Here is a 16,868-nt window from a genome sequence, read left to right as displayed (position 1 = left end):
ATAAGAGTCTAAGAGCATCTTTAGTGGAGGATCTTGGAGATGGATCTTGCACTCAAGATTGATTCTTGCCAAGATCCAACACTAGAGATGTAGCTAGGATCTCCACGGTATAAGAATGGGTCTCACAAAAGAATCTTGTTACTTGCAAAAAAAATAATTTTTAATGGCCATCGTGTAATGACTTTGAGAAGGAAGGCAACGAGCTGAAGAAACAAAGGAAGAACAAATGAAAACCAAATCTAGTTCAAAAACAACAACAATTCATCCAATAAAAGAATCAAAATGATAAATGAAAAATTTTAAAAAAATACATGAAAAAATCCAAATAGTTCCCTCAAAACGTCAATCCTTAGGTTTCTGGTGGCTTCAAGGTAGTCATGGCGAACATTGTCAACAATCTTCAAACACTAGACACACTGTTGCCTTGTTTTCTCCACTGTTGTTTTCTCTCCTCTCTAAGAGTGTGACACTACCATGAATAAGGCATTTTGCTTGTTGGGACAAAGAAAATCTAAAAAGGCACTGTCGTTGCAAGAAGCCAACACCAACGAAGAGGCACTGATAACATAAGCCCTTCAACATATCATAGAAGATTGCAAGTGGAGAGAAGGGTCGAGACAGAAAAAAGGGTGTAGAGGGAAACTTGCATGGTGAAGCAAATCTCAAATCTATAAAGTAGAAAGAAGGTTGAAAATGGAGAAGGGTGGGGTGGCAGATTAAAGGGGCAGTAGAGGACCAGATGGTGTGGGCGGTCGTGTGGGAGGAAGAGGCAGGGGAAGGTTTGTATGGGAGGAAGATAAAGGCAAGAAAGGGTTTGAGTGGGAGATTTAGGGGGGGGGGGATATTTAAAGGAATGCTTGTGTGGGAGATTTAAGAGACCTGGGATGCCTCGTGTAGTGCATGTCAAAAGAAACAAAGTTATTACCATTGTGACAATTGGAAATGTTGTCGTTGTTTGTAATAGGTGATCAGAGTAGTTGAATAATTGAACGTTATCTACAAAATTTTACGATTTACAAATAAAAAAATTGACTGTTTGCTACTAGTTGCAACTCATAAATGTTATGTTCACTATTTTTCATACTAAAAAATTCTAAATATTGGCCATAAAGAATCCTATAAATTGTATCATTGATCTTCACAATTCCCACACAATTCCTCATTCTCATTCTCAATCTTAATTTCTCCATCTCTTCTTGTCAATTTTAATTGTAGTTTTATTTCTTTTTTGCCAAATGGATCCAAATCAATTTAATCGACAAGCTTATTAGAATTTGTTGCACAATTACTAAATGCCTCCTTCGAAAGAAAATTCCCAAAATCCTCCTGCTATTTTTTTTTCCTTTTTGCCACCACCAATGACTCTAATGTCAAATAATCAATCTACTTATATAAAAAATTCTCAAAATTCTCAAACTTTTCCTTCAATTCCACCAAACAACTCTGCCATGTTTCGTAGGCCTCCCAATAATTTTAGTGGTGCACAATCTTCCAATGATGAAGTTGAAATGCAATTTCCACAATTTTCTATCCAAGTTGGGATATTAAATATCACATTCAAGGAAGGAGAGAATTCTACAAAAATAAACAAGAAAAAAGAAAACATGAGTGATGTGTACAATTGAAGAGGATACATATCTCATTGTTTCATGGCTCAATGTCTCAACTGATCCAATTTTCAGTCAATCAAGAGATATATTTTGGTTGAGAATCATATAAAATTACCTTCTGAGGCAATCTAGGAGAAAGAAGTTTGAATCAACTTAAATCTCAATGGCCAAAAATCAATCTTGGCATGCAAAAGTTCAAGGGTCATTACAAGCAAGTAGTTGAATTGAAGAAAAATGGTTGTTCGTTGTTATGCTTCATCTATATGCAATTTGCAAGGAAGACGAAGAAAGTAATTTTGCTGTAGAGCATGCATGATGCCTGCTAAACAACAAACCTAAATTATTAGAATAATACACATAAAATTATTCATAAAGAACAAAGCTTTTTGGTTCTAGGGCATACACATCATCATCTAATTCAGAGACATCGATTGAAGAATCATAAACTGACATGCCATCATGAATCGCCCACCCAATGGGACAAAAGGCAACAGAAAAGAAGATCAAGGGGAAAGGAGTTGCAATGTCTTCTCAAATTGTGGACTTGACTAGCATGAAAAATGCTATCAGGGAAAAAAATATTGTCAACGCAGATAGCAAAGGTGAAGAATGGGTGATGCGTAAAATATGTTAGGCTTGCACAAGGACAAGTGTACCCTACACAATAGTAATAGTGAACTCAAAAGTTCAGATCAAACTCAAAGGACCAGTTGTATTTCCAATTAGTCAAATTTATTAAAATAATAGTAGAGATGATTAAGAAAAGGATTTAAATGTTTTTAGGATGTTGATTTTTATAAGGAATCAAATAAATGAATATAGAGAGAGGTTTTGAGTTGTAACAAGAGTGACCAGGGGTTATGATTCACTAGTATATATTGTCCCTCAACCCTAGTCCTAATGGAATTTCTTTCCTAGTTAATTCCTATTCCAAAAATCAACTAAAGTTTATGATCAAGGTCAAAAGATATTCTTTGCCATAAATCAATATTCTAATGATCATGGATCTATCAATTTAAGTCAAAGGATAAAATCAATTCTAGGGATGATTAATTAAATATTAACTAATCTATCAGAAATTACCCAAACAATTTAATCATGCACTTTGGTGCAAAATATTTTCTACCTAGATCTGTCAATTATATGCAAATGATCACTACTGTGCAATTGATTGAGTATTAGAATGATCAATTTCAAATAAACATTAAAATAAGAAAGATAATTAACTAACATAAAATAATGAGAAAATAATGAGAAATGTTATTTTTTCATTAAATCTATGAATGAATTTGATTTTAAAAATTATTTTAAATCTGTGCAAAATTTGTATGATAAATATGAACTTGAGCAATTTATTTTTTCATTAAATCTATGCATGAATCTCATTTTAAAATATATCTTAATTATGTGCATAAATTGTATAATAAGGATTATTAATGTGAGTTATTTAATTCTCCATTAATTAGACATGACATGCAAACAGAACGGAAACGTACCCAACCGCCCCGTACCTATACGATTATTTATGTCATGTATATTACTCGATTACTTTTATTAGACTTTTATAATTACTATTCCTTGTTTATACTTTCTATTATTTTGAAAACTAAAATTAAAACTTTAAAGGTAAACATAAGTTATAAGGAATGTAAATTCCATAGAAATTTTTGTATACATGAGAAGAAGAAAAAAAAAATATTGATAAAATATTCAGTTAATATTTGTTTAATTTTCTTCTAGTATATTTTACCTTTAGTTTTACACATGTTTATTAAAAAATATTTTTGTGTAACTTTTCATTTATGAAAAAAATTATTTATTAAAAGTTAGATAATTAAATAATTGTATAAAAAAAATTGAACCCCCACTTTCATGTATTTTTGGATCCGTCCCTATGCCTCAGCCCGTTGCCTTGTCCACCATTAATGTTAAATCTTATAGAATAAAATAATTGGTTATTATTAAGTTAAAAATTCAATCAATGGCTATCTAACTCTTAAAGATTAACGATTGTGAAGTTTAAGTTTGGATAGAAGACTTTCAACGGTTCCGTGAAGTTTTTATATATATAAGAGTGTGTGTGTGTGTAAAACCCGTATTAGAAAATGCCAATTTGAATGACCTCAACCTCTGTTTGATGCATACGTGTAAAACCCGTATTAGAAAATGCCAATTTGAATGACCTCAACCTCTGTTTGATGCATACGATCATTACGCTTTCTTTATCTTTAGTATGTATAAAGGATATAAGCACCGCACCGCGTCCGCGTATTGATGAGAAAAACTGACGTAGACACACAAAGTGTACGTAAGGGTTCAGGGACAAACGGTAGGTTAAGATTAGGTGAATTTATAGATGTTTGTGACTTAATTTTATGTACTTGTAAACAAAATATAGAAAACTAAAAGAATATAATAGATGATGAAATGAGAAAATATTTAACTGTATTTTTTTAAAACACATTAATTGTTATGTGTATCATTTTCTCTCTTTATTATTTTTCTCCTTATCACTGTTTTTTCCGCTTTTACATAAAAAAGATATACAATTATCAATTCTCTAATGAAACGTAAATAAAAATTATGTTTTTGATGCATAATACAATATAATACAAGACAACAAGAACAATGTAGGATAAATACATAAGTTATAAAACAAGTGTTTGACTTGTACATTATTTGAACCACAATAGATATTATAAGTAAAATAATATTAAATTTATTGTAGTTACCTTTTTATTATTAATTTTCTTAATATAATTCATATTATTATATATTATAAACATTATATATGTAATAACATATTTTATAATATATATAATATTATTATCATATTGTAATATTATGTATTATTATTACATTAAACTGGAGGCTATACGATCAACACAAATAAAATTATGAAAACCACTGTCATTATAAATGAGAGTAGCGGTTACAAACAAATTGAGTGAGATATAAGGAGCCGATAGGCACCTCTAATGGTAAGGACTCGATTCGTATCTAAGGAAGCAGGTTCAAATTCCATTATCGATCTAAAAAATTTATTGGTGAACCATCTGTAAGTACCTTTATAAGTAGTTAGTAGCCTTGAGTTGGGATTCAACTCCTCAAAACTTTTTTCCGAAAAAAAAAGAGCCAATAGAATGGGGAAACATGGGAAGAGAGAAAAAGTTGTAACAAATTTAAATATACATTTTTGTCTTTTAATAAATTTTACGTAAGATAAAAAGTAGTCTCATAATTTGTTGAGTAACAGAAAAATGATCTTTTGTGTTTTCATTCTTTTCTCATTTGTGTTTTGAAGTGGTATTTTTCTAAATCAAACATGAAACAATTACATCTATCATATCCAATACCATATTTTTTTAGTGAATAAAATGAAACGTAAAAGAAATCAAGATGGAAATAAGAAAATATTTAATATATACTCACTTTTTCTTTTATCCTACTTTCACCCCCATTTTTCATCCAATCTCTCTCTTCATTCTCTATAACATTATTTTGTCATATTTATAATTTTCTCCTTTTATTTTTCTCTATCTCTCTTTTCTTTTTACCAATGCTCCCCAAAATGTCAGGTGTATATTTATTATTACTCTAAAAATAATGCGTAAAAATATAAATAGAGTTTTATTTTAATACTTTGTTAGTGTAAAATTCACTAATTTAAAAATACCTTAAATATAACATTTAAAGCAATTATTAAAGAAATTTAAAAATTACAATACATAATAATTCATGAATAAAATAATAATGTAAAAAATGTAAAAATTACAATATATAATAATCATTATCTATAATAAGTTTATTTCCTTCTACAAAACTACTTAAATAAATTCATAAAAATCAAACTTCTATATTTTAATTAATTTCATATAATTATGATTCTAGTTAAAAATATTATCACATCACCGAGACAATGTACATGGTGTTGGGATCATACAGTGTACACGTGGAGTGTCCAACTATCTATAAATTAAAACCACAATAATAAGTCGTGTAATTTACAATATCCCTATAGCCAAAATGTTCTCATGCGCCACCGCTTTGCTTCTCCTCCTAGCCATGGCCACTACCGCCTACTGTAGCTCCAAAGAAATGAAGGCTTTAAAGATGGTCCAAATCCAGGTCTCACAAGCTAGGAGTTGGGTTGATGGCTACGTGAGATTGCATGGCCTTTTGGATAAAAAATATGTGGCCCTAGAAGACTGTGTCAAGCTCTATGGGGAGAGTGAGTCTAGGCTTTCTCACATGTTGACTGACATGAACGTTTATACCACACATGATGCACTTACATGGATTAGTTCTGTGATGACAAGCCACAAAACTTGTTTAGATGAGTTGAAGGCAAAAGGGTTTCCAGAACCACCTCAGGAATTGGATAAAAACATGACCATGATGCTTAGGGAAGCACTTGTTTCGTATGCAAAGAACAGAGGCAAAACCAAAGGTAAGTTGAGCGAAAAACATAGTTCAATTGTTCTTAGTTTTGATTTTCACTTTCATAAATAGGAAATTAATTATGTGTGCATTCTGCAAGACCAGTGCATTGAATCTTCATGAATGTGGTGAAAATCATTGGGTAATGGTATCAGCAACGTAGCTTAACATTTTAAATAATATAACATTTGGAATTTATTACAAATTTATAAGCTGCATCTCGGTTGATAGTGTATTAAATGAAAATAGAAAGGAAAATTGACAATTTAACTCCTTTCAACATTATCAATCTGTATTTGAAATCTTACGTGATAGTTATGTGTATGAATTCTATTAACTACTATGAAAGAAACTATGAAGTATTTTTAGGTAGAAATTATGTACTCATAAAAAAGTTAGAAATTCTATATATAGGGTGGAAGAAATAAATTATACATAAACAATGGATTCCCATAGGGTGGAAGAAATAAAGGAATACTATGAATGCTATAACTAATGAAAGAGCACCCTAAAGTTTTCTAGGGAGACATTTACTTCAAGATTATAAAGATAATCACGTATAAAACTGAATGATGTGAGGTAAAAAGTCAACAAGAAAATAAACTCAGGATTTATAGTAGAGATGAGAAAGTTACATTCGACGGGCATTATTAAAAGGAAATGCATTAGTAAAAGAACTTAAAATAGCCCTTACATTTAAAAAGATGAAAGATTTTCAAGTTTTGGAATTTTGATGACATGTCTGAAGATGCCAGGTAGAAGTACCATTAAGGAGAATAAATCCAATGGAGGACAATCTTTTTACTAGATGTTAAGGGAGGTTGAGAAACTATTTTAATTATTATTGTTGTACTAACGAGTCAATGATTGACATCTTGATTTTGGGGAAAGAAAGTGTAATTTTGTCATATTTACTTGTCATTTAGTCAATATATACGTTATACATTTGACAATCTTGCTTGACATTTGACTTAACAAAAGATGATTGTTAAAATAATAATTTAATTAGAATATATATATATATATATATATATATATATATATATATATATATATATATATATTAATTATTTTATGTATTCAAGATAAGTAAGGATTTAGAAAGGACAAAAACATACAAAACTATTAGGAAAGATCTACTGGAGAATAATGATATTTTTATAGACATGATTTAACAAAGGTCGAATAAACTACATAAAAAAATTAGAAAGGATTTAGAGGATAATTATGTCTGATGTAATTTATAATAATAATTGGTTTTAAAGACCGATGATGATCAATTCAACCCGTCAAATCAGAAATCAACCCGATGACATAGTAACACAAAAATAACCCCTTCTTGGAATCAGTCAAATCGGTTTTTTATACGTATTTTAAATGTTAAGAACCTATAAAATAATGTTCTATTTTAGTGTTTAGCAGTGGAAAATTATGATATTATATTTATTGAATAATATTATATTTATTTGTTTATTTATTTATTTATTATTATTATTATTATTATTATTATTATTATTATTATTATTATTATTATTATTATTATTATTATTATACCAATTCAATCATTATTGAATAATTAAATCTTGAACTAGTATTTTTTATCAGGTTTAATGACCAGTTCAGTTTTAAAAATGTTTATTAATTTGTGCATTTAACTTTACCTAAAGAGAAATTTTTTAATTATTCTTGTTGTCAACTAACGAATCATTGATACTAAGATTTTGAGATGGAATGAAAAAAAATCCCTTTTTACTTTTGATGAATACATAATTAGACATTTGACAACCTCAATTGCTAGTGATAGTTGGATTAATGAGATTGTTAGAATAATCTATATCTAGAACTATAATGCATACATTATTGAATCAAATAATGAACATATAAATATGATTAATGAAGCACAAATAATATATTAAGATGAATATGATTGTTAATTATTAACTACACAATGAAAAACTAAAAGTTGATTTTCAAAAGATAGGTGTTAACAATTGAAAAGAGTACACACAAAAAATACCATTGAAAAGATGAGAGAAATCTAAATTAATAAAAAAAAAACTAAGAAAAAAAATGTAAACCGTACTTTTGATTTTATTAATTTTTCAAAATAAATTAATTACAATATAAAACAATCTTTTTTTTATAGTTTCTTAACAAGAAAATATATTAACATTTAAATGTTTATTTAACTATCAATCCTGTTTCAAATAGTACATACAAGCTTGATTTTTTTAAAGGAAAAATATCATTTAAATTTTGTGTATGAAAAAATAATCCGAAAATCTTTGAAATATTTACAGTTCAAATAAAATTACATTCCATAAAATGATATTTTATGTAACTAAAACATATAAGTAATATATTTAGATATAAATATACAAGTACTCATTCAAGTGAGTGAGAACAATTTGTTATCCCATTAAGATTAGATCTAATATGTTTTATGACTGTACAATTATGGATACAATACCTCATCCATTGTCAATCTAATTATGATTATTTCTCTTTGTATTGTTCAAAATTTGTATCTTTGCGAATGTGTTATGTCCTTCAAAATTATTGATATATTCCCTTCCATTTTAACTAATCTCTAACAATAGCACACCCAATTGAAACTTTATGTTTTGAAAAATTATTTGAAAACAAAGAATGATAAATTGTTAAACAAAAAATATGATGACATATTAATAACAACGACAGTCTTATAATTTACTAGGTGATGTAAGCTATATATATATATCGTATGATATTATTAGGTTTAGTTGAAAATTAAGTTTCAAAATTATATTCACTATGAGATATTTTTAATAGTTTTCTCCAATATCTTTCTTTACTCCTTGAATAACTAAAAGTTAGGCAATCTATTTTTTTTTTTTTTTACTTGTGTCTCCAATGTCTTTCTTTGCACATTTTCAAAGCTTTATAACCATTTTTCTTTATCTTTTCCGTGATAGCTAGGTGTTGCATTATCAATATATCTTCTAAGCAGTAAATGCGTTATGGAAAAGAATAATATACTAGGTTTTAAGGACTCAATTTGTAAATGTGTTAACAAATCTCTAGATTTCCCAAATGTGCTTTTCTCGAAGCATTGCGGAACGGTGCTTTATTAAAAATAAAAATAAAAGCATTCAATTTCTTGCAAATACAAAAGTTGTCTCAAAGCTAAGAGGATAACATGTACTAATAAAGAAATGAGAATAAAGGGTTTATTGTGATGATAATAAATCTCCATCTTCTCACAATCCTATTGCCATTTTATATCCTTTTATTTCTATTTCAAATTCATATATATATATATATATATATATATATATATATATATATATATATATATATATATATGCAATTAGAAGATATTGACCAAGATGAGAGAAAAAGTGAGTTAAAAAATATGGGAGTTGCGTAAAGAGTTTGGTATCGTGAAGGGATAATAAAAATTAATAGTCAACAAGCTTTAAAAAATGGAAGAAATAGATCAAGTTACCATGACATTATAAGATAACCAAAGAAGTTAAATAATGCAAGTTTTGTTTTTTTTTTTTTTAATGCGAGGGGTCATGGTAGAATGCCAAAGAAAGATAAAATTTGTTCTATAATTGTCTATGAAAAGGAGGATTCATGACTGTTATAAGAAACTAAGACAACCCACTTTGATCAGAAACTAAATGATTTATTATGGGGACATCAGCCTTGCTCTTCGGTCTTTAAGCCTATTGATGGTTCTTTTGAATGTCTAATTCTTTCTTGGAATGTTAAGAGTAAGATATATTTCTCATTCTTTAGTGATGAATTTCTCGATGCATGTTTGAGTTGAGAGCATATCCCATTACCCTGTTTTATCGTAAATGTATATTCATTCATCTTCTTTATTGTTGGAAACTGAAAATTGTCGAAGGATCTAATGTTGTCTTAGAGAGGATTTAGTGGACACTAATGATGTGTTAGAAGGGAATTTAATACATTAATATTTAGTGATGAGACAAAAGATGTAAGTAATGTTATCAAATTCAAAACAATCATTGATTTAGATGGAATATTGGATCATTAGTTAAATCAGTAGATTACTAGTTAACTTACGATCATTGATATATATAAAAAAATTATAAAAATATATAACTTACAAATTTATACTATAAAAATTATAAAAAAATCAATATATATATATATATATATATATATATATATATATATATATATATATATATAATGGTATGCTTAGAACATTTTATTTTAGAATAATTATCACGTATGAAATTAGTAAAATATTTTATTTTAATAAAAAACTATCTGATATTTAATTAAGTTTGTTTTGTAAATAATATTTAGAGTTTATTATTTTTTTATTCCTTGAACTTTTTAAAATTTTAATTTTTATGCCCTGAAACTTTTTTCATCCTTCCTTTTAGTCTCTTAGAAGGATTAAAAGAAAAGAAGGAAAAAAAATTAAAAGATTAAATGTAAGGATGGAAAAAAAAAGTTAAGCAGTTAAAAACAAAAAAAAACATTTCATGAACTTAAAACAAAAATTCAAAAAAGTTCAGGCAAATTTTGTGGGCTTGGAAGTTTAGAGATGGGTGATACTAGGGGCACTCAACATTATTACTGGTACACCCAGCACTTAAGCAGAAAATACCTAAATACCTCTGGCAATTTTTAAAAAAATTTATACACCCAGCAGTACAAATTTCTTCCATTCCTGTTAGTCTTCTTCTTCCTTCCGTGACCTCAGTTCTTCTTCTTCTTCCTTCTGCGCGTGGTTCTTGCTTCTGCGACCTCGACTGGGCTTTGCACGTTCTTGCTTCTGACGGCGTGGTTGTTGCTTCTTCACCATTGTTGGTGGCGTGGTGGTGGTGCTCTTCATCTTGCGCGTTCTTCTTCTGGTTATGTTGCTCCATCGATGTCGAGGTAAGCGCCTTCTCCCTTTTGCGTTCGTGCTTCCATTTCTGGTTTTGTAGTGTACTTCGTAGGATAGTATTGATCCGCATAGGGATTTAGGTCTTCTGTAGTTGGTATAGGTTAGGACTAAGATGATTCACTGTAAGAAATAGTTGATCCGCAAGAATCAATTTTAATTTTAAAAAGTGGGAATTAGGTTTTAATGTATGAAAAATGATTTTAATTAGGGTTTAGGGTTACTTTTCAGGCTTTTAGGCTGAAGTATGATATTATATAATGCTTGTTTAAGATATTGGTTTGAAATTTGGTTTTGAGGCTTTTTGGTTTGTATTGTATAATGTATGATATTGTATAATGCTTGCTTAATATATTTTGATTGGTGTGAATTTATATTTTGAAGGTTTCTGTGGTTTATTACTTTATTTATATCTTGTATGCTAGTGAATAACAAATTGAAAATAGAAACACAAACTATTAATTTGTAGCACTACTTTGAACACAAACTATTCTGTGTTTGAAGCCCTTAAATTTAGTCACTCATTAGAATCCCAAAAGCATGCTAAAAAAGATTAGAACCTTATAAACTCTCATGAGTTATGCAGTTAGAGCATGTTGCCTTTATGCTGTAATCATTCAACTGTTTTATTTTCAAAAGCTTAGATATCTCCATCCAGATCACTTCCCAAACACTCATTTGGATGAGGTTTGATATAAAAAATTAGTTACTGGTGTTAGTAGATAACAACAAAAGTCTTATCTAGGTGAGTTTAAGTAACAACCAATTTCAAAACTCTATTTAGATAAGATGTAATTGTATGTGTGATTTCATACTCATAGTTGCTTAAGTAACATACTCAATGTTTTGCTACCGTAAATGTTTGCGACATCATTGAAAGGCAGATGGAGTGCAATCATGACCACATTTTTTAGTCACTTAAGAACTATATCATAACCCCACCATGTTTTTCATTCATTCTCCTTGCATTTTACACGTTCAATCAAATACCTTAATTATGAGTGGATTGTGTTCTCTTCTGCTTTTTATAAGGACATACATGGTTGTCTGTAGAAGTTTTTTGTTGATTCATTGGTCCCTAGCCACGAGTTTTTGGACTTATTTATCGTTTTAATGATGTTGTACATGGCCAGTGTTTGTGGTTTGCGACACATGGTCAACCCAAATTAATCTTCTTCACCCTCAAACCAATCACACTTAAACATCAGAAACTTGAAGACATGTATAAGGTTTTTTTGAAGACATGTCCAACAACATGTATAAGAAGCCTCTTGTATAAATCAAAAACACCAAATTACATGCATTGACTAACTTCACTGCATCAGGGTGACACCAAAAGATATCACAAACCACGTATTCATCCTTTAATCTGTGCCAATGAATATATTGATCCCGTTCAAGAAGCTTCATTAGATGTTGCATTTCAGTATCACTTCCTCTTATGGAAGAACGATATGTACTTCTTGCATTGTATATTTGTTTGATGGTCGTACAACTATTGATATTGTGTTCCTTCAGAGTTAGCATAATGCTTATAGGAATCAAGTTGATCCGTATAAGCCTTGCAGATCAAGTTGATCCGTAAGGCTTATACGGATCAACTTGATCCGTATGCTTAATATCAACATACAGATCAACTTGATCCATACCAGCCTTACGGATCAACTTGATTCGTATGCTCTACGGATCAGCCCACTTATAAACACCCAGCAGAGATGCAAAAATGCGTACCTCGTACCTCGTTTGCCATTGACGTCGAACAAACCACCGCAACAATGAACACCGACACCTTCACCTTCACCGAAAGCTCACCTAGCGCAAGAAAATATCTCACGGAAGAGAGAAATGCAAGAAAAAAAAGCTCTGCAGCGAAAATCACTGTGCACCCAACTTTTTAAAGAAGAAGATATAGGAATGGGCATTTCTGACATTTTCAAAAAGTGTTGGGTGCACCTAACATCTCCCTTCAGAGATGTGTTGTGCTGCATGTTGTCTTATCTAAAAAAAAAAACTGGCAACACAACCCATAAGATTCAAACCTATGCCCTCAAACTCTAGTAGTTGAGCACTAACCACTAATCTACAAGGTTCTATTAGTAACTACAAGAAGATTATATATATAAATATAAAATATGTATATATATATATATATATATATATATATATATCAATAAATATAAATATAAAAATTTATTACATTCTTATTATAATTTTATTGTTTAATACTTGTTAGCACTACATGCTAATGAGTAATTTTATCTATTTTTTTTAGAACTTCTTGGATGAATGTTAATGAATTTGAACTTAAAAAATGGACTTGTGGAATTATATTAATTTGTGATGTGCTTTTTGCTTTTATTAAGGTAGGGTATAATTTTATTTATATATAGACTGAGTCATACAAGTCAATTAGTGATTAGGGGTGGCAAAGTGGACGGACCAATCCAGTCCATTGGGCCAAAAAAGAAAAATAGGTTAGTCAGGTAACTCATATTCTATATGGACCTCTTTTTTTGAATTCCAACCGTGGTCCATTTGGGTGACCTATATTAGCTCATTTTACTCTTTTTTGTTTAAATTTATACAAATTCAAAAGGAGAGAAAATATTGGGCCAAAAAAGGCCAGTTGAATATGAGCTTATATTTCTTGAGTCCATCCTAGCCCGTTGGGTGCATCGGGCTTGCCCAAGTAGACCTACTATATTTTAGTCAACATTTTCTCAATCCAACTCAGCTTGACTGGGCATGCCAATGGGTCGGCATGGCTAGCTAGGTTCATTTTGCAAGTTCTATTAGTGACCCACTGGTTCGACTAATGATCCAGTGCCTTGGTCGTATCAATCACTCGTTCGATTTTTAGAACACTAAGTTTAAGTATTAAAAAGATAATTTATCCTAATATTTATTTAAGTAGTCCAATATATTATAAATAAATGATAAATAAATTATAAAGATTTGGGCCAATATAAAATAACTTGTGACAATAACTCTAAACAAAAATACAAAATAAATTTCTTGGGCTTGGTGATACATCAACCCATTTAACATATGAAAACCTCAATAGAAAAGGTTACAATTGAAAAGGTAAAAAAATTATGCAGCCGTCACACAGGAAGAAGCTTGATCATGAAAACCAAGTGACGCACTCTCTCCTTGATACATCTCCGATCTAACACGTTGCTTGAATTGGCCCTATGTATGGGTTCTGGTCTGACTGGCCTTATTGGCTAGTTTGAGCCGATTTTAATAACTCTGGCTGTGAGGTTTATTAAAGAATTTTAAGAATTTCATGAGTTCAAACAGTTCATTTTTTACATGAAGCTTATAGATGATCCATTGATTGGTAAAAAATAATCATGATTCTTTGTAAATAGATATACAATGTATATTATATAGCTAGATTTCTTATGGCTGAAGAAATTATGTTTGAATCGAAAATAATAACCGAATGGATAGAGAATAGAGACATCTCATATCATTGTCCAGTATTTCTTAAATACAATAATTAAATTGGGACCTAAGTCACATAGGATCAATAACGGTTAATTGTCTCATCCATATTTCAAAACCTTTGGATCTACATGTTTGAGAGGATAAGAGGTAGAAAGTTGGAAATTATTCACTTTTTAAGAGAAACTCAAACAAATATGTATATATAGGAAAAAAAAGTTTACACACACTAGGTAGAATTTACTAATAAAAGATAACAAAGATCTCATTTCAAAACAAACTTGTTGAACAACTTTCTTTCGGTTTTTTGATTTTACACGTCTAAGAAGGTACCTTTAGAAAAATTTATACTGAAGTTTTCTTTTGGTTTTGTAATTTTACAAGTCATAGATTAAGCACAACTTGTAGAAGGCCAATTTGAAACTTTATTTATCAAAGAATAAAATGAATGATCTTCAATGTATGTATATAAATTTGGAAGAAAACTAGATATGTAGAAAGCCAGGGTTAAAATATGATACACCAGGATTGCTTATCTGTGTGTAACTTAACAAAATCTTAACATCAATGATATATGGACACCTCAACAATATAACTATAAAAACTCATTTGACACTTTTCATTTTTCTCCATCTTCATTTTTTTGTTACATCATATTACCTATTACATTATCATTTCTCCCTATTCTGTCTTTCTCACTCATGGTGGTGACTAGCTTTTGGTATACATATATCGGTTGAAGATAGGAGCACAAGATGTTTACAATTTTTGACAAGATTTGATTTTTTTTTTCCCGTGTGTAGAACCACTTCAGGAAACATTGTTAGAATCTAATGGTGGTCTTTTAGCATCATGGAGTAGTGGAACTTCTAATGCAGACTTCACAGTGGCACAAGATGGTTCAGGCACCCACAAAACAATCATTGAAGCAATAGATGCACTAGCTGCAATGGATAGTAGTCGTCCTTCAAGACCAGTTATATACGTAAAATCAGGGGTCTACAATGAGAAAGTGGATATTGGAATCAATTTGAAGAATGTGATGTTTGTAGGAGATGGCATAGATCAAACTATTGTCACTGGCAACAAAAATGTCATTCAGGGTTATTCAACTATTAGCTCAGCCACATTTGGTAGGACTCATTTATTTCTTTCCAATTCGTAAACTAAGTCCCAAATGTCATTGAAATCTTTTATTTTCTAATTCATATTTGTTTAAAATAGATGTATCAGGGGATGGGTTTTGGGCGAGAGATATGACATTTGAGAACACAGCAGGGCCAAGTGGGCACCAAGCAGTGGCATTAAGAGTCAGTTCAGATCTATCAGTCTTCTATAAATGTAGCTTCAAAGGTTACCAAGACACTCTTCTTGTGCATTCAAATAGACAATTTTATCGTGATTGCCACATATATGGCACCATTGATTTTATATTTGGTGATGCTTCAGTGGTGTTCCAAAATTGTGACATCTTTTTAAGAAGACCAATGGACCACCAAACCAACTTCATCACAGCACAAGGAAGAGATGATCCTAACAAACCCACTGGGATTTCAATCCAAAGTTGTCAGGTTAAGCCTGCTTATGATTTTGACTCTTATAAGGACTCAATCAGGAGCTACTTAGGCAGGCCTTGGAAACAATACTCAAGGACTCTATTTCTAAAGACAGATTTAGATGGATTGATTGACCCAAAAGGATGGGGTGAATGGAATGGAGACTTTGCACTTTCAACTTTGTACTATGGAGAGTACATGAACACCGGGAGTGGTGCCTCTACCCAAAACAGGGTGACATGGCCTGGTTTCCGTGTGCTGAATAATGATGATGAGGCCACACCCTTCAGTGTGAGTCAATTCTTGCAAGGAGAACAATGGATTCCAGCTACAGGTGTGCCATTCTGGTCTGGAATTTAAGAAGGGAAGTTTCTTCCAACATATGAAAGTATCAGAATAATGGGTTTTAAACATTATAAATGGCCTGAGATGGTGCTACTATGTATTGTATGTTTGAGTATCTTTACTAGCTAGCTAGGTCAATGCACCGCGTGCATCTTTCATAAATACATGATAATATAAAAAATATATAAAATGTTAAGTTAACATAAACTGGGATAAATAAGTAGCAACTTAATCCCACTCACTATTGAAAATTAGTTCTAAAATTTAGTTTGTATAAAAATTCATTCTAAAATTTTACAACCTTTTATGATCTCAATCCTTCACCAAATTGAACAGTAATTATCATATTTCCTTTTCCAGATTTTTATTTGGGATAAAGGTTGATATATTGAAAAATAAACATTTAGACCTTTAAAATGATATATAGGTTTTTTTTGTAAAAAAAACATCATACGAAGGAGGGATGAATTGTGATTTTAGAAGTTTAAATCTTTTTTCTTTGAACAACATTATTATATGATGATAAAGCGCATAAACACAAATATTAGTTTT

The 16,868-nt window shown here is 30.2% G+C and overlaps 1 protein-coding gene across 2 annotated transcripts; it reads left to right on the top strand.

The window, feature by feature from the left end:
• The first annotated feature begins 5,630 nt into the window (after window positions 1–5,630).
• On the top strand, window positions 5,631–16,421 carry LOC100810741 (probable pectinesterase/pectinesterase inhibitor 36). 2 transcript variants are annotated; one of them, XM_006604036.4, is made up of 4 exons: window positions 5,631–6,060; window positions 15,219–15,548; window positions 15,640–15,768; window positions 15,865–16,421. In XM_006604036.4, exons 1-4 carry the CDS (start codon window positions 5,637–5,639, stop codon window positions 16,329–16,331), a joined length of 1,350 nt encoding a protein of 449 aa, XP_006604099.2. In that variant the 5' UTR covers window positions 5,631–5,636; the 3' UTR covers window positions 16,332–16,421. The 2 variants fall into 2 exon arrangements, with proteins under 2 accessions (XP_006604099.2, XP_003553884.2); XM_003553836.5 differs by having other exon boundaries at window positions 15,640–16,421.
• The last annotated feature ends 447 nt before the right edge of the window (window positions 16,422–16,868 follow it).

Source organism: Glycine max, chromosome 19, assembly GCF_000004515.6.
Source record: "Glycine max cultivar Williams 82 chromosome 19, Glycine_max_v4.0, whole genome shotgun sequence".
Taxonomy (NCBI): domain Eukaryota; kingdom Viridiplantae; phylum Streptophyta; class Magnoliopsida; order Fabales; family Fabaceae; genus Glycine; species Glycine max.
Note: the sequence above shows the minus strand (reverse complement) of the source record. Positions and strands in the feature narration are given on the sequence as shown.

What these genes read in the sequence shown, in the direction of transcription:
- LOC100810741 (XM_003553836.5), top strand. Translation starts at nt 5,637, where the DNA reads ATGTTCTCATGCGCCACCGCTTTGCTTCTCCTCCTAGCCATGGCCACT. An exon ending in GAACAGAGGCAAAACCAAAG is followed by an intron (nt 6,061 to 15,218) that starts GTAAGTTGAGCG and finishes TCCCGTGTGTAG; the next exon opens with AACCACTTCAGGAAACATTG. An exon ending in TATTAGCTCAGCCACATTTG is followed by an intron (nt 15,549 to 15,639) that starts GTAGGACTCATT and finishes TGTTTAAAATAG; the next exon opens with ATGTATCAGGGGATGGGTTT.